This window comes from Setaria viridis, chromosome 5, assembly GCF_005286985.2.
Source record: "Setaria viridis chromosome 5, Setaria_viridis_v4.0, whole genome shotgun sequence".
NCBI classification, from domain to species: Eukaryota; Viridiplantae; Streptophyta; class Magnoliopsida; order Poales; family Poaceae; genus Setaria; species Setaria viridis.
The window spans coordinates 36,721,107-36,743,383 of NC_048267.2; the positions used below are offsets into that span (position 1 = coordinate 36,721,107).

At 52.0% G+C, this 22,277-nt stretch overlaps 2 protein-coding genes across 2 annotated transcripts; both read right to left on the reverse strand.

Annotated features, from left to right (window-relative positions):
- Nucleotides 1–24: 24 nt before the first annotated feature.
- LOC117858981 (heavy metal-associated isoprenylated plant protein 28) lies at nucleotides 25–1,307 on the reverse strand. The gene is made up of 2 exons (XM_034742142.2): nucleotides 903–1,307; nucleotides 25–806 (listed from the first exon to the last, which is right to left on the reverse strand). Exons 1-2 carry the CDS (start codon nucleotides 906–908, stop codon nucleotides 357–359), a joined length of 456 nt encoding a protein of 151 aa, XP_034598033.1. The 5' UTR covers nucleotides 909–1,307; the 3' UTR covers nucleotides 25–356.
- Nucleotides 1,308–4,725: 3,418 nt separating this feature from the next.
- Nucleotides 4,726–6,274, reverse strand: LOC117855225 (dof zinc finger protein 5). The gene has a single exon (XM_034737532.1). The coding sequence runs from the start codon at nucleotides 5,818–5,820 to the stop codon at nucleotides 5,089–5,091; it is 732 nt and encodes a 243-aa protein (XP_034593423.1). The 5' UTR covers nucleotides 5,821–6,274; the 3' UTR covers nucleotides 4,726–5,088.
- Nucleotides 6,275–22,277: the final 16,003 nt, after the last annotated feature.

The following is a 22,277-nucleotide window of genomic DNA, read 5'->3' on the forward strand; positions in this document are numbered from 1 at the left end:
GCGGGATAAAGGAAAACTGTTCCATTCGGAATTCGGATGGCGTGGCCCATGTATTGGCCATTATATATCACGCTTCTCTGCAAGTCTGCGTTCGTTCACATGGGAGGCTACGCAACGCATCGTTCGGAAACGTAAACACCTGGATTCGAAATCACCTACAGACCTACTATGTGAATCCCCCGCGCTAGCGGCCGAGAACATGTTCAGTGGTTCAGAATAAGAACCAAACCCAGCGTTTCGATATCTTCCTCCTTGCCTGTATATCATAAACTTAAGTCATTGTATCATGGAACAACAAAACAAAGCACCGAGCGCGGTGCTTGACATGACATGTCGATCGTGCGATCCCCTTAGAATCACATGACGTAGCACCCCTGCGCGTTCTCGTCGCTGAAGTAGTCGGTGGCCCTGGTGCCAGCGACGGCCGAGTTGGCGCCGTGGTGGTAGTAGGCGCCGTACAGGCGCGAGTCGTCGTAGCCGTGCTTGTGGTAGTTGTACGAGGACCCCGGGCGCGCCGCGTGGACGCCGTGCTCCAGCGCCGCCGCTCCGGGCTGGTACATGAGCTGCTGCTGCGCCAGGACGTGCGCGCCGCCGCCCGCGGCGAAGGGCTGCGGCCACAGCACGGCGCGCCGCCCCGTCCGCCGCACCGCCTTGAGCACCTTCTTCTGCTCCACGTCCCCGTTCACCGTCACCTTCTGCTGCGCCATGTCGACCTCCACGTCGTGCACGCCCTCCAGCCGCTCCACCGCCTTCCGGACCTTCTTCTCGCACCCCGGGCAGTCCATGTGCACGCACATCTCCACGAGCTGTTGCAGTTGTAGGTGAGGATCAATAACAGATGAATCAACCAGATACAAATGAATTTCGAAAGAAAAACGTATGCATCTATAGAGCAAACTCACTGTCATTTTCCTCTCTTTCGAGTGGGGACGATCGATCAACCCGGAAGTTCTTCAATCCTCTTGCTTGTCAGGCTGTTGAGAATGGCGAATGGCGATGCAGGTTCAGCTTGTGATGTTTGCGTAGTCGTATTGTGCCAACAAGCTGTGTGTTCCCCATATATATTCAAGATGCGCGCTTCAGCGCATGTGGGTGTGCCGTGTAACGGTTACCGCGCGCCCGGGAAGCATGTGCCATGGCAGTTGGGCCGCGAGCTCAGGTCGGCAGGCAAACGAGTTGACGAAGAGTTTTTCGTACTAAAAAATAAACCTGCACCGACTGCTTCCTTCCCGCTCCACATTTGATTCCGGCGCATAAAAAACGACGGCGATGCCGACTTGGACCAAATGCGCGTTCGTGGGCGTAGCAGTGCCAGGCTCCGGCTTCCCATGGCGCGTTTCGTGAGAGCAAAGCGCGGCGGAAATGGAGCAAAGCGCTGCTTCCTTCCCGGGGTGGCTCAACGCAACAGCACGAGGGCATCGAGCATGCGCGTCGTGAGGATCGCAGGGTACGTCTCGGAGATGCCAGAGGCCAGACGGCTGGTTGGCGGCGGCCGCGACGGACCGGGTCCCGCTCGCTCCTCTTCGCTCTTGGGTGCCAGTGCCACTGCCAGCAAAGACACCAGGTCGGCGGAGCTCGCTCGGAGCCTCGGACGGGGGACGCTGGCGACAAGTTGACTTATTTGTTCGGCGGGCCTGCTGATTTGTTGTGTAGATAAGCTGGGCCGCGCGTCCAGGAGCTATACACTCATGTTTAAAGCCTATCAATCTTTTGAGTCGGCCCAATAGATGTATTCATCCGTCCAATACCGGATATTGTTCAGTGCTGTTCATCAGTTTTGTGCCCCCTTTTGGCGACTTGTTCATCAGTTAAAAGACAAGGTATCTTCACAGTTACGCATACACAGGCTTCAGATGTTGTTACAGCTGGTCCCCTTTTACGAATGGTACTACCGTCACAGCCTTTAGATGGCTGACGCCTCATGTCTGATCAAATGGATCACGCTTGAGTGCTTGACAGTTGACAAGTCGACAGCTGCTCTCATATAGCAGTGCTTGGCTGCCTTACATTACATTCAATCAGACGAGTTAAGCCAGCTTAGCTGGAGCAGCTGATTCTCAGTACTGCTAGAAGCAACGGGTGAAAGGAACATGTAGCGTGCTACCCAGCACAACCGCGTATTTTCCATGGCAGTTTCTAGACAATTTTGACTGCAGAAATGGATAAGAGGATGTGTTGCTATACCAGAGCCTGCTTTGGCCCTAAGCTTCATCTGCACATTTGGCCCGACAGTACTCAAGGAGCGAAAGGTGTCGGCTCCCACGTCAGAATTGTATGCCTTTACGCAATTTCAAGTTGATCGCCAAAATGCCATCATAAAGGGCGACCTTTTCTGTGTACCACATAAAGATCAATCAAAGTACTCTAAAGTGCACTTTTCTGTCCATCTTTCAGCTTTAGTTTAGCGTTTCTTCTCTTTTCTTTTCCTTCCTCTGAGAAAAGCTCCACTGCCGGTCGAAAAGGGGGAAAGGACGATCAGTGGCCATCACACAGCTGAGTACTTGTCCTAGCTGCTAAAGTTTTCTTACTGTGGATCGGAAGCCAGATATTTCAAAGCAGCATATTCGTATGTAGAGTATATGACTTCGCAATGATACACTCTAGACCTGCTGAATGGTGACTAATCTCAACAGCAGAGACCTCAGGATTGCTTAATTTCTTCTGGGCTCTTTGAGTCGTTTTGATTTTCTTTTTACGATCGAGCAGCGGCATCAGTGTGATGTTACCAAACATGTATAAACATTGCTCCTAGCTAATTAACCAGCCCATATTAGCCCCAGCACAATCCTTTTCTTGAGGGCTACATGTATCTTCCTTTCTTGGGCTCTTCCGCTTGATTACGGTGGAAAGCAACCCGCCCTCTACATTAACTAAAACGGCCAATTAATGGCTCCTAGTACCAGGTCCTTATCCTGATACAATAAACCATCACAAAATCAGTCCACCTAAATTCAAGTCCTCTGGTTGAATTTCAACAGTAGACGATGTATTCATCAACAAATTAATTTCAAGACCTACCAATATCTAGTCTCCGAGAGTCGATCGTATGAACAGAGTACGTACCTACAGTTATATGGGTGAGCGTTTATACATACCAAATGTTAAGCGTCTGTTTCCATACCATGTTTCAAAAATTAAATGATAAACCACCGGATCAAAGTAGATGCCCACCAAAGCCGTCCGTGTCCGTCCCCATCACGAGCAGTAGCTAGTAGTAGCGGCAGCACACTAATGGTAACGCATCACCTAGCATGTATGTCCATCCCAGCCATGTTCCATCCCCGATCGACGAGGGCGAGACCATCGCGCATGTAGCACAGTCCATTTCCACACGTCGTTTTCTCAACCGAGAGCTCGGGGTACTATACTACTAGTCTACTACTACGATTTCCAGACGAAACGAAACAACCCAGCGTGACCGTGAGAAGATCCCCGGTCGAAAAAGTCGATTTCAATTGACATGTGAAGTTTACCGCTGCTGCTGGTGGCGCCGGGTGAAGTTTACACCCCGGCTTCGCCAACTTTTGGGGTCAGAGTCGTCGGAGGCTCGGAGCCTTTTGACAGCCGGGGAAAGCGGAGGACGCCAGTGCACGTCATGGATGCGCTTTTGGGCTGTCTGAGTGGCTGCCTCCATGTAGCAGGAATTTGCTCAACACTTGTCCATTGAAAGATTTCATACTCCGCTGACATACGATCAAACGACTCATTAAGTAGCCGCTCACGTGAAATCCAAAGCCGGAGGTTAGGCGCGCCCACGTCACGGCTCCTCTGGGGTCTGGCCCCGTGGTGTGGGCGAGCTGTCAGCAGAGCAGGCCGAAAAGGTCCCCCGGCCGGCCGCGCAACTCCCAACCACACGCGACGAGACGACGCGAGGGGCGAGCGAGCAGTAAACCCGCGGCAAAGCCAGCGCTCTCGCGGCCGCTACCGCATAAAGTAACTTTGCGAGCAATAAAGCCCCCCAAAGCGGCAGCAGCTACTGCTGCCTAGCCTAGCCTAGGCCTTGCTTCAGTTCCTTCTCCGCCCTTGGCCTCTGGCCTTGACTCCATGACTCCCCCTGACAAGTTGACGGTTGGAATATTTATCTCCCGGCGCTTTTAGTAAAGGCCGCGCGATCTTTCGCTGGGCGCGCGGGCATTGATGGCCGGTGAAAGCCACTCGGCCGGCGGCCAGGTGCCCTGTCCCCATGCCCATTGTGATGAAACTTCCCAAAAGGGTGGTGAAAAGCGCTGGGCCACTCACTCACGGAAATGTCACCACGCCCATGTAGCGACCAGGACGGGGCCTTTTGCCTAGCCCGACGCATCGTCTTGTCCTGCGCGGTCAACAGCACACCCACCGGCCGCAGTCACAACTCCGTCCAACGTTTCCGGCCGGCCGGTATGGCCGTAGCCGTATGGGTCTTCTTCTTCATTCACCCTCCTCTTATCCGTGCTGCAAGCCTGCAACGGCAAAGAACATCAATTTTTGTGAGGTCGATCTGCAGAGCACCATTCCTTGATTCGTTCCAGAGTTTATCTCACTCCGTCGTCACCTTTTCCCAGGAAGGAATGTGAGGAGGACGCAGGTAAATCAGCAGCTAGCTGCTAGGCCATGCCCATCCCTTTGGGTCGAGCGAGCTGAGGCTGAGGTGAGCAGTGAGCGCCGACTCCAAGGACAGGAGTGCATGGGATCACTGATCGCATCACATTCATCATCAGCAGGGTCACGCACACGCACGCACGGACAGATTTTCCACGGAGTTTGCAACTTGCCGCTGCTGTTACATTACACTACACACATCAGCAAGTTCAGACTGCAAGCTAGTAGTAAGCTCTATCCAAGCTAGACACAGGGAAACAACAAGAGAAGGAAACGGACGACCTAGACACAGGGAAAAGAAGAGAAGAAACAAAAGCCATTTCCATGTCGTCCTCCACCTCCATCCATCAATCCATACCCCTTTGGTGATTGTGCAAGCCTCGCGCACGTACAACAAGAAGCCAGCCCACCTCACCAGCAAATTTACGCAAGTCAAACCAGCCTACTACTAGCTCCCTATCCGAACCCAGCCGGGGGCCCGCGAGGGCGATCGGGTGGCGGATCGTCACGTCAGAACCGGCGGTCGGGGCAGACCGGCCACCGCTCGGCGTAGATCGGCGACGGCGAGGTCGGGGAGGAAGGATGCTGGCCGGGGAAGCCGAGGACGAAACCCGCGCCGGCGGCGGCTGCGGCTGCGGCCACCGCCGCCGCGCGGTGCTGGTGGTGCAGGTGGTGGGTTGGCACGGCGCCGGCGGCGACGACGGGGCCGAGGGGCCGGTTCTTGCGGCGGCCGGCGCCGACGGGGACGTTGCGGAGCGCGCCGCCCGCGGTCCAGTAGCGGTGGCAATCCTTGCAGAAGTGGCGCGGCTGGTTGACGTTGTAGTTGTTGAAGTAGCAGAACTTGGTGTTCCGGCTCCGGCAGCGCGGGCACGGCAGCGGCGGCGCCGAGGAAGCGGCCGCGGCCGCGCGCGCCTCCGCGGTGTCCTGGTGCTGCTGCTGCCGCGGGCGCGGGTGCTGCTGCCCTTTGCTCTCCCCGCTCTCGACCGCCCCGCCGCCGCCGGAGTCCTGCTGCTGCTTCTCGACCAACTCGTCGTGGTCCGCCGCCGCCTCCCGCTTGACCATCGGCTGGTCCCGCTCGTCCGGGTCGTCCCTCTCCCGCGCGAACGCCGTGCTCCTCGACGCCGCCGCTTCCTGCGGCGGCACCGCCGCCACCGGCGGGGCGCTCTCGGCGCACTGCGTGATGACCTTGCCGAAGAGCTTGAACCCGCCGGCCGCGGGGGCCATCTCGACGTGGGACAGCATCCGAGCCGCCTCGGAAGCAAGAAAAACCAGCAAGAGGAAACAGCTAGAGCCTAGAGGGAACGTGCTGGACTGGAGCGCAGAGAGGACGAGGGGGTCGTCGCTCAGCGGTGAGAGGAGGGAGAGCTACCGAGCTAGCGGGGGCGGGGATGAAGGGGGGTCGTTGCTACTTAAATGCCCTGGAGCTCATAGGCCCGTCTCGGCGTCTCGCACGACGGGAGCCGCAGGTGCATGGACGGATACACACACGCGCTCATGAGTCGGCCGGGCTGCGGGGAAAAGGGGGCGAAAAGGTTACGCCGCGGGTGGCGCGGTGCTGGGTTTCCTTTGGACGAGCTGGGCTTTATTTAGCGGCGTGTAAATGTGTGTAATGGCGGGGATTGGGTTTCGGCTCGTGTGATCGAGCCAGTTCGCGGGTGATTTTGGTTTGGTGTGGTTTTGGGCGACGATGATCAACCAGGGCATGTGGAGTTTGTGATTCGAGGAGAATCTCCGGGTTTTTATAAAGCACTGTTGCGCGCGTGTGGGGTTGGGACGGCGAGGGAGTGGACCGGGAGTAATCTGTTGCGGAAAAGCGAAGGGATGGGGGCGCGTCGCCCGAGCGCGGGTGGCGTGCCCTGATTCTCTATGCGCTTGGGTACCGCGCACCCAAAATGTCCTCTACAGTGGGAAACTTGGAACATGCAAGTACTCTTTGCCCAAAATACGTCAATCAAAGCTTTAACAAATTTCCTCAAGGCTCAATACGGTGGTGCGCTCTGCAATCCGAAGGGAGTCATCAGGAGAACCAGCTGGGACACAATATGCGAGCAGCATGTGCATCGCTGCCATAATTTTCTTCGAAGTATTGCAAACAAGGTATAAATTTGCATTTCGTTAATTTTCTGCTTGAAGTATGGACAATCGACTTCGACGTCATTTACAACGCACAAGAATAGTTGTGTCGGCATTCTAAACTATCGCCATACAAGGGATCCACTCTGCAGAATAATCAGCCACAAGCCTATTATTTCTTGCTTGTCCTGATGAGCCGTTGCATATACCCTAGCGCAGAACCACGAGCAACAAAAGTTCGATTCTATGACCAGACAGATGCCATGCGTGCCCTAGTTACACGACTATGGTGTGTCGGCAATGGGAGCAAGGTGTTGCTAGGAAAGTGAACCCGAAACTAATTAGGTTAGAGGAGTTTGTTCTAGTAGAGGACGCTTCTGATGATGAGGAAGCTATCTCATATGTGCATGAGACAGTTGAGGATCCCATCTTTGTACAGGGGCTATCTCATATGTACATGATCCTATCCAATCTACAGTGAAGGTCAAGGAAGAAGAGTCTCGGTTGATAGAGGATCCATTGATACAACCAGCCACCACAGCTAGCGAGGGTGAGGAACTTGCATGCCTTCCCATTTATCCTTCTACACCCCCGACCACGACAACAAGATGCCGACGTAAGTCCTACGATAGATCGTCGCTTCCTTGAAATGCTTAGCTCGCCTAGCGTGGTGTGTTAAAGGATTTAGGCATTATTGGAAATGATGGGAAGCTCAATGATGATGCGATTCAAGACTGTGCAGATCGTCTAAAGGAATTGTTGCCACCGGACCTCCTTGGGCCACTAATGACTTTGAAAGGTCATGCCTTTTGGGACTTTGTGGTGGAGATTTCTTTGCCTCTTCGTTAGATGTTTGTCTCCACTGAGGATGTTGTGTTGTATTTGCTTTTGTTGTGAGTGTAGTTGTTAGTGGAGGTGTCACAATTGGTCGTCGTACTTGTTGTTGGAGTTATCCTAGTGGTCGTTGCAGCTATTTTTTTGTTGTTAACTCCTTCCGAGGTTGTTCATGTTTGCCCAGTTTGGGCCTTCTTCTTCATCAATATAATCGGTAGCTCTCCTGCTCGGTTCGTTAAAAAAAAGTTAGGCATTAGTTATAAGTAGGCAATCGATTGAAGCTAATGTAATCGTTTTATTTTCTGAGCGAGACTATTGGTACAACAAGCCCTAGCTCTCTCCTCTTTTCTCTTATCACTTAAGACAAATGGTCTATTCCATAGCTTTTGACATTATATATATAACCGAGCTGGCATATCTGAACGTGTTCTAAAGAACGGAAGGAACAGTACATAATGCTATCTTCTAATATTTGCAAACAAGTTACTAAAATCTTCTTTCGAAAAGAAAACTAAAACTGCTTTTCTACTCATTGCACTCGCTCTTTAGGGGCAAAAAAAATCAGGTACTCAAGTTTATCACTGTTTAGGGCACATGAGGCGCTGCAACAAATTTCGCCAGCACCGGTGCCTAAACCCGTCCCAGAAATCGTCTCCCCAAGCATCAAAGGGAAACGTACGTTTAACCACCCCAAAAGGGCTGATGGTGGGCGCCCCTGCGAGTACACGTTGTTTCCTTGCTTTTAACAAAGACCCCTCCCATTGGGTGGGCTCTGGGCGTCACAGTGATGATCATATGCAAAAGGCTGCCAGCCCCCCGGCTCGGCGTAAGAAATCCGCGGGGACAGTGCAGGAAAAGCGAATCCGAGAAGTACTTTAGAGAAAGCCTCGTTCTGGAAAAAAAGGGACTTCAGTGAAAGTCCCAACTAATGGCAACTTCAAAAGGCTGTGCCATATCACCTTTTGGCTCGGAAAGTGAGCTGAAGCACAGATTCTCTATAACAGCCAGAAAGCCCACATGCATAACAGCATGAGCGGTGGTTCTCTCCCTTCCCTTCGGTGAAACGCGGGTACACTACACGAATTCAGGCTGCAGCCTTTGATCGCTGAAAGTTTGAAGATCTTTTCTTGCCAACATTCATGTCAATCATTCATCTCTGAGTGTATAGTGTCGCACACATCCACACTTTGATTAAGACACGTACCGCTACATTAGATACCCTGCTGGTTGCACGACTGTACGAGTACGATACCTGATTGTGCTGGGGGTATGGTCTGCAGCCTCTGCAGGAGAGCACAGGTTGGCGCATCGCAACTGCATACAGTCGACCACAGGATGGGATGGAGACGGAGGCCACGCAGAAGATAGAATTTCTCCGGGTTTTTCGTAATATGATACTACTACTTGTACTGTCAGGCTGCCGGGGATGGATGGCTTGCTCCGGAAATCCGACCTGACGTGCTGCTCACTTTTGGGCGTCGACTTAAACTAGTCTCTTGATTTGAATAAAGCAAAAGAGCGAGCACGGCAGCTGCCTTTCCTTGTCACTTTTCTTTCTCTTTTAGGGTTCGTCGATCCCACTTCCACAGCATCCAAGCATGTGCCATTATTTTACCCAAAAGTCCATGGATGCCCATCCAGCTTTTGGTCTTCTTTAAGCTTTTGGAACAATCTCAGGCCATGTTGAGGCCTTGTTTACTTCCCAATTTGGAAGTGGCCAAATTAGCATTTTGCCATAAATGCGCAACTATAGTATTTCGTTTGTATTTGTGAATTATTGTCCAAACATTGACTAATTAGGCTTAAAAGATTCGTCTCGCAATGTACAACAAAAATGTGCAATTAGTTTTTGATTTCGTCTACATTTAGTACTCCATACATGTACCGCAAGTTTGATGTGATGGGGAATCTTCTTTTTGCATAGTGTCAAAGTTGGGAGTTGGGAGTGAAGTAAACAAGTTGGGAGTTGGGAGTGAAGTAAACAAGTTACTCCCCAACTCCCAACTTTGACACTATGCAAAAAGAAGATTCCCCATCACATCAAACTTGCGGTACATGCATGGAGTACTAAATGTAGACGAAATTAAAAACTAATTGCACAGTTTTGTTGTACTTTGCGAGACGAATCTTTTGAGCCTAATTAGTCAATATTTGGACAATAATTCACAAATATAAACGAAACACTACAGTGTGCTACAGTGCTGGTACAATAATTTTGCATCTCCCAATTTGACCAACTAAACAAGGCCTCAATGTGGATGCATGTCTAAAACTAATCTTTAGTTGGGACTAAAGTTTAGTTGTTGTGCGTACAAAACTTAAAAACAAATCGTTTGCTCCCGACTCCCGCGTCGCTCTCCCGCGGGTGACACAGGCGGCGTCCCAGTCGCCGCCGGCAACCCCCTCCCCCCCCACACCTCTCGTGTCCTCCTCACCGCCGTCGGAGGGGGCCGTCGGAAGCCTGCCTGGCTCCCGAGGACGGCGGCGGCGGGGGCAGTCCTGCAATGCTCGCGGATGGTGCCGGGGCGGACGGTGCTAAGAGCCGGGCGGCGCGCCGAAGCCCACACCCCGGATCCGCCGCCCCGGCCCATCCCGGCGCGGCGCGGAGGAGGTGCTTGCCAGCGCACTTCGAAGGGGGCTGCGGCAAGGTCGGTGCTACATCCGCCAGCGTGGCAGGACGGCGGCGAGCCCGCGAAGTTCGCGGGGAGCGGCCTGGGCAGTCGGGACGATGATGTAGCTGGTGAGGGCTGCGTGTGGTGACGCAGCGGCAGATCCGGTGGAGGAGGCCGCGCTCGGTGCAGCACCTTCGGCGGCCCCCATCCTCCGGGCAAGAGCTACATGAAGGGGCTCGTTGGGGGTGACTTCCTGCGGCGACGGAGCTCCAAGGGCGGCGCTGCGATGGTCGGAGGTAGCGTGGTGGGGCACGGCTCGCGCGCATCAAGGCCGAGCGGGAGCACTGGGAGATCGACGCTCAACGGCGCGCCGAGGTAGAGCGGGTCACCGAGGAGGCGGCGGCCGCCAGGGCCAAGGGAGATGGAGGAGAAGCTCGCCGCGAAGGAGGTTGAGCCGCGCGGCTCGCGGAGGCCGACCTCGGGCGCGGAGGCGAGGTGGCGCCGTGTGGGGAAAGGAGTGGACCGGCCAGCGGTGGCAGACGGAGGGCGGCCGATCTGGCGCGTGGCTGCGCGATGGCAGCCAAGTAGGACGAGCGACAGGCCGGGATACGACAGCTTCTGAGCCTTCTACGACGGGTCGGCGGTGGCGTGGTGCCGCGGCCGGAGTGGTTTGTGCAAGGTGTGCCAGTGATGCCATGGAGGCGCGGTAAGGACACCTGGCGCAGGGGCGCGCTGGCGGCATCGAGGTGGGGCTGCGGGCGTCGTCAAGCCACCTCTCCTCGGTTGAGGAGTTGAGGAGGCGGCGACGGGAGAGGAAGGCGGCTGAGCTCTGGTGGGGGCTCGCGCGGCGTGGAGGAGGCTGCGAGGTGTGGGGTCCGATGTGCTACATGGAGACGCGGCGGCGAGCAAGCAGAGGTGGAGGTACAACAGCGTGGTGCATGGATGTGCGGTGGTGACACCGTCCCAGATGGGCTGCCGTGACTGTGGATTGGGAGTCCTGAGCCGTGAGCGTGCAATGAGGGGTTGGGATGCTCCAGGCAAAAGCCCTCACGGGCGTTTGCTGGTGGAGATGACGGTGGCACCCTAGGGCGTCATTTTCCCCATTGGGGGTGTCATGTCTGAGCTACAACCCTGCTGCATGGGGTCCTCTAGGTGAAAACCCTGTCTAGACCCTGGACGAGTGACGGTGGCACCACTAGCGTCATGCCCTTCTTGGAGGCATCATCTCTAGAGACCCATTTCGGTTCGTGACATTGCTGGTCCATTGGTCATGGGCGGCTGCAAATGGTGGTGGCATTACCACCGCGTGGAAAGCTGGACAGATGTTGCCGAGGCCATGTGGAGGCGATCGCAGGCATGGCGGTGGTCAGGGGTTGTCGCATGGTTGTCAGTTTGGCTGCTTGCAGCGGACCGTGGTGGGTGGTGTTGCTTGGCAACGGTTAGAGCAGCGCGGGATTGCGTTGGAGGATGACGCTTGCGGCAACGGCATCGTGGGACAACTAGGCTTGCAGCGGACCGCGGTGGGTTGATCAGCTTGGCCGGGCTACCCGGTGCGATACATCGTCGAAAGGTGGCGCAAGCAACTTCTCTGGTTTGCTGACTTGACGGCGGAGGCTTTTGCGCGAGTGAAGCAACAAGGCAAAGTCGACCTACGGTGACGGCTTGGTTGATCGATGGTGATCTGGTAGAGTGGGGCAGCATTGCTCACCACTCTGACGGCGACAAAACAAACAGATCTGTGACGTGGAGTACCGTGGCGGGTGAGGCAAGACCCCCGCGCGCGGTGTTTCTTTGAAGCGACGAGAGCGAGGTGGAGTCCAACGGTGGATGTGGTTAGGCCCCCGCACATTGTGTTATCGTGGTGGCGACTGCGAGGCAGCCTGCAAGAGTTCCGGATTTGGTGGTATCACTCCGTCAGGTGGAGTGTGGTGTTGCAGTGTCACTACGGTGGAGGGTCTCGTATAGCGGTGGCCTTCTCGGTACGGTGCAGTCTGTTTTATCGGTTCGCTGTTGACACAGGGCCATGCCTAGAGGTTTCGGCAAATAGATGAGTGTGTATGTTGGGGGTGCCGCCCTGGTGAGTGGAATGAGAAGGCCGCGTTGACGTCCCAATCCAACCGGTCGGGTTGAGTTGAGTGGTGATCCACGTTGATGTCCCAATCCAATCAGGTGAGCCTTTTTTGTTTTCCTTTTCTTTTTCTTTTTCTGCCTATGGCCTTCTAGAGTCTTGTATTTTCTACTATATCAATGAAACACGCACTATCTTGTGCGTTGTTCTTTCAAAAAGTTTAGTTGCTAAAAGTAAGCCAACACTTTTAGATGACTAAAGTTTAGCTATTCTGTTTGGATCTAGAACTAAATGGCAACTAGGAGATGCATAAAATCCATTTTACCCTTAGGAGAGGAGAGAGAAAGGGGAGGGATGGGTTGGTGGGGTGGGCAAAAGTGACTTTTGCTTACATGTTAGCTACTTTTAGTTGGAATTAGATGAGTTTTGTGGACTAGTGAACTAAACTTTAGTTGGGGTGAATTATAGTTCACCCGTTTGGAGCCCCTAGAGCTAATTTTTAGCCAACTAAAGTTTAGATGGGGTCTCCAAATAGGACCTTAGCTTAGCTACGAGATTGTCCACAGGACCTATATGCGTCAATCGTGATGCTTCTTTCGTTTGGTTATTACTTTCCTTTTACCTCAGAGCTAATTAACATTTCAAGAAGGAAATTGTTGGCTAAGTTATATAAACATACTATGTGAAGTATCCAATGAACTCTAAATGTACAGCATATACCCAACAAGTGTCCATGAACGTGTTTGTCCACCCATGTGAGCTGACAAGTTTTTGTTGTCATTTTTTCTTAGCAAATATCTAATGGCAGACGAGAATAGTTTGTAGGGGTAAAGCCTATTCTGTTCTGGTTAGAACTTTGGGTTCAAGTGTCAATGCGAACATGACTTGTTTACTAAGGGGACCTTTAGCACGGCTTCTTCAGCAGCTTCTGCAGTGGCTTATGCACAAGCTGTGCCAAAGGGAGGAAAAGGAAACGGCTTCAGTGGAGAAGCAAGTGAAAAGCCATTGCACGAAATGAACTAGGGGTGAGAAGCCCGAAAAAGTGGCTTCCCCCGGCTTCTCCCCGTCCCCGCAGCCTCCACATATATGATTACCCCTCGAGTTTCTAGAAATTACAGCAGTTTTGCCACCGCCTATACTCTCATCAATTCCCCATACCGGTTCACATTACCCCGTCTTCTTTCCCCCATCCGCCTCCTCTCTCTCACGCTCCTCTCTCCTTGTGCGACTCTGGTGGCAGCACGACGTCAGTTTGATGAACCAGCAGGGGAAGCTGGCGGCAGGTGGGAGAAACGGGGGGGGGGGGGGAGGGGGGGAATTGTGGCGGAACCGTCCAAATTAACCTGATTAAAATGCATTGAAGTCGCCTGACATGCGATTATGCACTTTAAGCAAGTCAACCTGGTCGACCGTCGGATTTCCTCCGATAAACGACGTAAACAGGATCGAGAAGCATCGCTCACACGAAGGTGAGTAGCACAGAGATTACAACATTCCATCGAGACAACAAGTTCCACATTTCATTACATCAGAGTTTTTGGAAATTCAACCCGGAATTTTTGCATGGTTCGAAGTCAAAATTAAAAACTAGCGGAAGCTTAAACGTCGTTACAAGACATCATGACGGAGCCGATCATGACATCAAAAACTCCTTCCTTCGCCATCCGAGGAAGGATCCCACTCGACGGTCCAGCCTGGAGGGAGCTGGGTCGGCCAAGTGGTACCAACACCCAAGCTACTAACATAACCTGAAAAAGATTAGCCACAACAAGGCTGAGCAACTAGTACTCAGCAAGACTGACCCGTCGGAAGGACACGACCAAGACTTAGACATGCAAGGCTTTCTGGCTCTGGGGTTTTCTTGCCAAAAGCGTCTAAAGTTAGTCCTTGCTTTCAACATTTTAGCTCATGTTCTATGTTCTTTATCCAACATTTTAGCTCATGTTCTATGTTCTTTATCCATCCTAGATAAGCAACTCATACTAAACAAACATGGTTTCCAAGCAAATATTTGACAAACATCAAGATTAAAATCACCATCATGTTCCATCTTTACTCAGTGCAGAATAGCGATCAAGTAATCCCAATCTGTGAGAGGCAGACGAATCGATTCGAATTTATTAACCATGCATGTCAAACCTAATCTCACGACATCCGCGCATCACGAAGGGTCGCTTCATTTGTCAGCCGTCCCCATCGATCCCTTAGGCACGTGTCAGGGCCAACTTCCTTTGGCATGCAATGCTCCACAGTCCCGGCCTAATGCTGCACTGTGACCGTACTTGCACCCACATGATGCACCATGGGAACGACGTTCCAAGGACAGCCGGAAGGTATGCCACGCCCCAGTTCAATCAGGTACTAGGCTTCCCCATCCCATACTAGGTATGAGATTAGTACTTTCAAACACTTGATCACGAACGCCGACACGTTTCGACCTTAGATCATTTTCATTTAGACAGACGGGGCAATCCACCAAGTACCAAGCACAAGCCTGACCCCGTCCGTCGTCCTTATAGTTGCGACAGATTTGAACATTCAACTCCTATAACTCGCGAGTGACAGGAAATCACTCGACTTTTACCGAGACCTATTAAGCATTGCACTACTCGACCTTAGCAACTAGTATTCAAAAACAAGGTACTAAGTTATGCATCTAAGGTTCCATTAAAACTCCTCGAAACATAAATGTGCAATCAAGTGATCAATAAGTGGTATGAAGTAAAACAGGGAGTTCATGCACCGGGGCTTGCCTTCAGAAAAAGCTTGGAGGTCCTCGGGGTCTTGCGCTGGCTCGGGCTCTCCTTCGAAGGGGTGCAGCTGGTTCTCGGCGGGGTCTTCTTCTGGTGCTGGATGAAGCTCTTACGTCCCGTCGGCGAGATTCAACTCTACACGGAATGCAATGCAGGGGTTAAATATTTTAGATGGTTATTTTAACACATTCATGTTTTAACACGGACACTTGTAGCAAGCTACAGAGAAGGTGGGGGGAGTTTGACTTCTGTAGGTGGGGAGCAGGATGGGAGGGTCGGATTGGGGAAAACTTAGGGTCTGACCCCCAGGTTTAATGAAAACCGCACCGAGGTCCTCAGACTCAACACAGAGGAATTCCCGAAAAAGTCTCACCAATACCCTCGGGTCAAGGAAAAAGTTACACCCGAGCCCTCGGGCGAGGCGGAGAAAGGGTCGGCGAACTTGGCAGGGTCGGCGAGGCGAAAAGAAAAGGGGTCGGGCGAACCGAAGCAAAGGGGTCGGACGAACCGAACGGAAAGGGGTCGGACGAACCGAACAGAAAGGGGTCAGACGAACCGAAAGGAGAGGGGTCGGACGAAACGAAAAAGGACAGGGGTCGGGCGAGACGGAAAGACAGGGAGGTTAAGTAGCTTACCTCCAGGTCTACCGGGGCGAAGCCTTGGGGTCAAAAGGAGCAGGCTGGGGCGGGAAGGTTGTACGCACGAAGGCTTGGGCGGCGGCGAGACTTCGACGGTGGTCCGGCGGCGGCGGTGCTACTGGTGGACACAAGCAAGCTCTAGTACCGCGCGGAGGAGCGGGCGGCTGGTGGGTTGGAAGAAGCGGCTTGCGGGTGGCGGCGAAGTCGCCGGAGTGTGGGGTGGCGCAAGGGGGTGAGCTTCACGGAAGCTTAGCGGCGGCGCGGGGAGAAAGCGGGGCTCAGAGGCGAAAGCAGGACGCAGAGGAGAAAACGGCAGCGCAGGTGCGGGCGGTGGCAAGGGGTGGCATTGCCGGTGAGGGGGTTCCCTTTTATAGGGCCGGGGTGGCGCGGAGGGTCGAGGCGGGGCTCCGGTGGGGAAAGGATAAGGCCGGGAGCGGCGAGTGCTCGGGCGAGGCGGCCATTGGCCGACGACGCCATTGGGCGGAGGAGGCGGAGCTCCGGGTGTCTTCGGCGGCGATTGGCCTTGGGCGGCGCACGTCTGGGGCTTCCGGTTTGTCGGGCGGGCGACGCGGAAAGGCTACCGTGGGGGTTGGGCGAGCGGGCGGAGACGCGGGACGTCGGGGGCATCTCAGCTTTCTCGGCGAACGGGCGGAACCGGGTTGGCGGAGCAGAGCCGTGGCAGGCGGAAGGCGACTTGCGCTCGGCCGTCGATTGGCTAGCCCTGCGTTGGCTCCGTCCTGTCGCGGGCGCGGGTTGGGTGCCGTGGCTCTCGTCCGGTCGCTGTCGCGCTGGGGATAGGGCGCCGGCGAGCTGCCGGGGGCCAGCGGCCACGTGGCGCGCGGCGCGCGAGCGAACATGCTCGGGCGCGCGGGCGTCGAGGCTCCCTTCAGGTTGCAAGCCAGACCAGCTTTGGAGCGATCCTTCTCCGAATCTTTCAACACATCTCCCGAAACTCCCTTAAACAAACTTGTTCAACTCTGGTAGTTCTTCAAACTTCGTTTAAGGTGTCGGTTTAGATTGTGAAAGGATTCAAGGATATTTCCGGCCAAAGTTAGCCAAAAAGCTGGGATTCCAGACTTAGGATTTCTAAGCATCCGGGGTGAGTTGGCTGGTTTACCTCACTTTGACTGGGATTTAGAACAAGTTCGGGTCCGATTTGGATCTAGGTCAGTGTAACAAAGTTGGAACACTCTTGAGGTACTACAACTTCTATTAAGGCTCTGACTCGAGCTTAGATAGGAAAGCGGGAGATGAAAGCTTGAGAAGATGGAGGAAAACTCGAAATCCAGGACTTAAGAGATTTTCAGGGTCCTGTAGGAAAAACCAGCTTTGGCTGCTGTTTTTGACTCTTTCCACTCCGAATTAGATGAGGTGCCTTTAACAAAAGTTGTTGGAATTAAAAAGTTTTACAACTCTTATTTGAGCAGAAACTTAAGTTTGTATATAAAATTTCCAAGCTTTAATTCAGACTCCAAAAAGAGCTCCTTAGGTTTATAAAGGTCATTTCACTTCTTCACTTAGGGATTTCATTTGACACTGGCTTAGAATTAAAGGCACTTAATTTAGGTAGAGTTGTTACAGGAATGGATAGATCCGGCGGAGGGCATCCTGATCGAGCTGCCCATTTTCCCGAAGGCGCCGCTTGCCGTCATCCCGCCGGCGCCGCTCCGCACCCTCGCCCCGACGGTGCCGCCTCCCCTCATGCCGCGGCTCATGGCGTGGCTGCCATGACTGAGGAGGCCACGCTGGTCAGGGGCGGCCCTGGCTCCGTGGGCGCGGGCGCATGGCGAGGCAGCCGCACGGCGTTTCTCGCTGCCACGGCCGCGAGCGTGGCGACTGGACCATCATCTGGGGGAGACGTTGAAGCATTGGCTGCAGCCGCTGCTGTTGCCACTAGAGAATGGCCAGATTGGTGGACGGCTTCAGCTGCGGCTACGGAGGCTCTGGGGCCTGATTGGCTTGGTCCAAAGGCCGGCGGCACCGGAGGGTCAACGTCAATGACTCCTGAGATGGCCGGAATCGAAGAGGAAGTGCCCGTTGTGGCTAATGCAAGTCGTCGTCATGGTGGCCGAGGTGGGAGAGGTGGCCGAGGTGGGAGAGCTGGCCGTGCACCGAGGCTGCCGGAGCGTGCTGCCCCTGCTGATGTTGATGTCGACCTCACTGATTCTAGGTGACAAATGCTACTGTTCCTAATACACATTCCATAATGCCTTGCCTATGGAGAATGCCTTGTGTTAGGAGAAGATAGAAATTTTTGTATTGATGAGACATACATGTATATGATGCTTCATGGTAAAATTAGAGAAACGTACTTGCTGTTTTGTTTAAAATAAAATTGACTTTGTTGCCAACGGTAGTGCAGATTGGTGTGATGAGAATACCCGAATAGTGTGTGAGCTTTTTGCAGCCGAACTACTGATAGGAAGTCGTGACAACACTCATTTAAATAAGGCTAGGTATAAGAATGTAATGAAAACGTTCGAACAAAGGACTGGGATTGAGTACAGCAAAAAAACAATTCAAAAACAAATGGGATAGATTGAAAAGTGATTATGGTATATGGAAGAAATTGACCAACAAGGAGACAGGTATTGGATGGGATGCAACTCATACAAATATTGTTATGTCAAAAGCTTAGTGAAAGAAGACAACAAAGGTTAGTGCAACATTACTGGTGTATTTTTTTTACCTCTTTTTCAGCCACTAATATCTTATGATAGTTATCTGAGAAACTGTTCTCTTGTTTCTATACAGGCTATAAAAGAAGCTAACAGATTTAAGAATAAGGGCCTTCAAAATGAGGACCAGTTGGGGATTATGTTTGAAGATCTTCGCAACACCGGTGATGATTATTGGTGTGCCTCTAGTGGTGTACGGCCATCTGAAGCAAACATGACTCGTGAGGATTCACCAGACCCTGTTGATGTAGTCGATGATGATGATGATGATAGTGAGTCAGAAGAAGTGACACCTATAAGTGTGAGAAGAAAGAGAGGCAAAGTGATTGAGAACACAAGGGGAAGGAAACCAAAGACCGCTACTTATCAATGGTTTCAAGAATAGATGGGAAAAATTGTGGAGATGAATGAGAGAGCGACCGCATCTTGTGAGTCTATTACAAGGAGGGAGGATACATCTGGTTGTTCCATCTAAGATGTAATGGCATTGGTTAAGGACCGTGATGCTATGAGTGGGACAAATGAACACTTCATAGCATCCCTGGTTTTTACCAAGAGAGCAGAAAGGGAGATGTTTATGGCTAGAGACACCGCCGAAGAGAGATTCCAGTGACTGACGAAGAAGTATGAGTGGATGACTAGAAATGATGTGCCTAAGTAGAACAGTTCGAATTTGCATGAACCCTTATATCATTTTAATTTGCATGAACCTTTGTAGTACATTTGTTCATGCATAACTTCTAATAATTTGTGCTAGTTTGTATGAGTTCCAATAATTTGTGCTAGTTTGTTGTCTTGTAACTTCTATTATTCATAGTATTGGTTGTTGCTTATTCACGTGTCCTATTTAAATGACAGTGGTTCTTCTGATGCTGATGAGTGGGCTTCAAAGACTATTAGTTGATTCGGTCTATGCACAACAACCTTTTTGCAACTGCTATTGTTGCAGGGAAATACTTTATGACATATCATAACAAGCATGAAACTACTATACCAGGTCAAAGTGGATATGGTTGGAATCTGGAAAAACTGAACACTCAGGTTAAAGTCATAAGATGTTCGGGTTGACTGCATCTCTCTTTTACAGCCTGCATGATCTATTAGTGAGTACTTATGGCCTCAAGTCATCCCTTCATATGAACTCTATGGAATCACTTTGCCATCTTTCTAGTGGTGTGTGGTCATGGTTGGTCTAATAGTGATCTACATGGTGTATTCAAGCATTATGGGGAGACAATAAGTAGAAAATTTGATGAGGTCCTGACTTGTGTGGTGGCTATGTGCGAGGATTACATATGTCCAATTGATCTTAATTTCTCTACAACACACACTAGAATTACTAGAAATTGCAGTATGATGCCACATTTTAAGGATTTCATTGGAGCACTAGATGGTACTCACATTTCAACCACATTATCTTAGCATGATCTTATTAGATACATTAGTCGAACTGGCAAAGCAACCCAAAATGTTCTTGCTGTTGTTGACTTTGATGTGCAATTTACATATGCTTCTATAGGGCAGCCTGGCTCTATGCATGATACTAGTGTGCTCTTTCATGCATTGGAACATGATCATGACACATTCTCACACCCTCTTATCAATATGTTAACCTATTTCTACGTAGAACGCTAACATTAGTACATCTTGTAATTACTTCCTTATTTGTCTTTGTACATATGTGTCCAAGGAAATATTATGTTGTCGATGCCGGATACTCAAATCGGCCTGGATACTTGGCACCGTACAAGGGTGAAAGATACCATGTACTGAGGGGTCCCACTCCAAGTGGTGAGCAAGAACTTTTAACCATTTGCACTCAAGTATTCGCAATGTGGTAGAGTGTAGTTTTGGTGTGTGGAAAATGAAATGGAGAATTCTTCTCAAGATGCCGAGTTACCCTTTGGAAAAGCAAATGATGATTGTTGCAGCTACCATGTGTCTTCGTAACTACATTAGTGAGAATCATGCACTAGATAAACATTTTCGGAAGTGCGATCGGAATCCTAATTATGTGCCTGTTATACCTGAGAGATATGCAGCACATCCTCCTCCTCGAAGTGCTTCAGATAGTTCAACTCGACATTCTAATGATCGAAGCATGGATAGATTCCGTGATGACATTGCAAGGGTAATATTTCTTTCTAGATGATGGTGATATTGTATTATTGCTTGTATGGTTGGTGCCATGTGTATCCCCTGAATGTATTATTTTGTTAACAACACTTTGTAACAACCACCTAATTATTAGCTTACCTATATTTTATATTTATTATGTTTTTATTTCACACAAATCACATTATTAATAGAGGCAACACATAAAACTCATATCTCCAAGCAATGCACATATGCAAGGGCACGATGGACAATTGACTTCTTCTATACATTCTAAAAAAGGTAGGAGAACCGTTTTTTCCAAATATTTTCCTACAAGATAAGCTAGAGCTAGAAAAAACTGCTTTTCCGGATGAGCTAAAGCCAAAGCTGTTTTTTCGCGAACTAGAGCCGTGCCAAACGGGACCTAAGAAACCGACCTACTAAGAAAATGCAAAGGCACCTTCCACGCTTTCCAATCGACTGGTTGCTTTTGGGACATAAAACAATCGAAAACAAGAATCTATCCCTTTCTTTACCGTGGAAAGGGTTAAGCTTTTGGCGTGCGTTTTGCAACTTTGGCCCTATAAAAAATGGGAGTAGCTTTTGGTGAGGACAAAAGAAGGTGTTGCTTAGGTTGGAAAAGCCAAGCCCTGTTAGCTTTTCTTGTTAATCCAAAAGCGACGCTTTAGGATTTTGCACTCTGATTATGAAACAGAGACCAAGGGTGAACAACAGCAACCCCAGCGCTTTGGCCTCTCTCAATCCCTTTATCTTTTTTTTTCAACCTTGGACATGTTCCACCTGATGGATCATCAAATCCGCATGACATAACGCCTACGTGCGACAAGAGTGGGCATGAGGAGTAAATTTTGATCTCGCAAAAGATTCATCAAGCGTCCAGTAACATTTCTAGACACCCAACGGGTTGCTGTTCAGTTGTACTCCCGTTTACACTTGGAGGCTTGGAGTCATACTGTTTATCGCATTGAGCGGCGTTGTTCGCAGGCCGACCCGCAATCACCGTAGCCAGTGCCATTGATTAGAGACAGACTAGTACGCGCACGGTGGCCATTCACGCTGGTGACTCAACAGCGCTCAAGCAAGCAGAGCCGTGTTCTCTCCATCCCATGCAGAACGGCAGGAGCGGAGCTGGTTTTGTTCTGGCTCGTGAAGCAGCCGGCCGGCTCCGGGCTCCAAACAAAAACCACCTCGCCAACTCCAAACAGTCCAACCCCACCGTGTCCTCGCGAGGCGAGTCCCATTGGATCCATCCATCGGTCATGCACGCGGGCAAGAGAACGTGGGCGCGTCACCGCCAATTTAATGGAGATCTCCGCCGAGGGTACGTCCGGACCGGAGCGCGGAGAGAGAGCAGAGCAGAGCAGAGAGCCAGAGAGCAGGCCTGGCCCGGTCCCCCTGGCGCGCTCTGCCCCTCCGGCTGGCTCTTTTTGCCGTGCGCGTCAGTGCCAGCCGCTCAGAGCTGCTCGCCAGAGCTAGCGTCCGACGACGGAATGAATGAGTGAATCAATGAGTAGTAGCGCCGCGGCGGACGCGAGCGAGTGAATGAACGAGAACGAACGCCGGAGGTCAGGGGAAGGCCGGAAGGGGGGGCACGTAGTCAACATCTGCCGCGGCCGCGGTACAGCGCAGCTGGCTCCGCCCGCGTCCGGCCTCACGGGTCACGATGCCACGGTGATACGATCCGGGCGCTCTGCCTCGTTGGGTCGGCCGCCCCGGGCGCAACAGGCTACAGGCCCAGGCGCCCGCAGAGCCGAGAGCGCCCCAGCCGGGCACGGCACCCGACGTGTCGCGCCGCTAGGTCGTCGGCCGCATCTGCTGCTTGTGCTGATGCATGATGGGGGACGGCTGGCCCCCTGCTGCGTGTGCTGGCCGGCGCCGGGAGACGGGACGGTATGGCCCGTGCGCGCGAAGCCGAGGACGGCCGT

Excerpts from the sequence above, each read along its gene's own strand:
- LOC117855225 (XM_034737532.1), bottom strand. The coding sequence starts at position 5,820 with ATGCTGTCCCACGTCGAGATGGCCCCCGCGGCCGGCGGGTTCAAGCTC.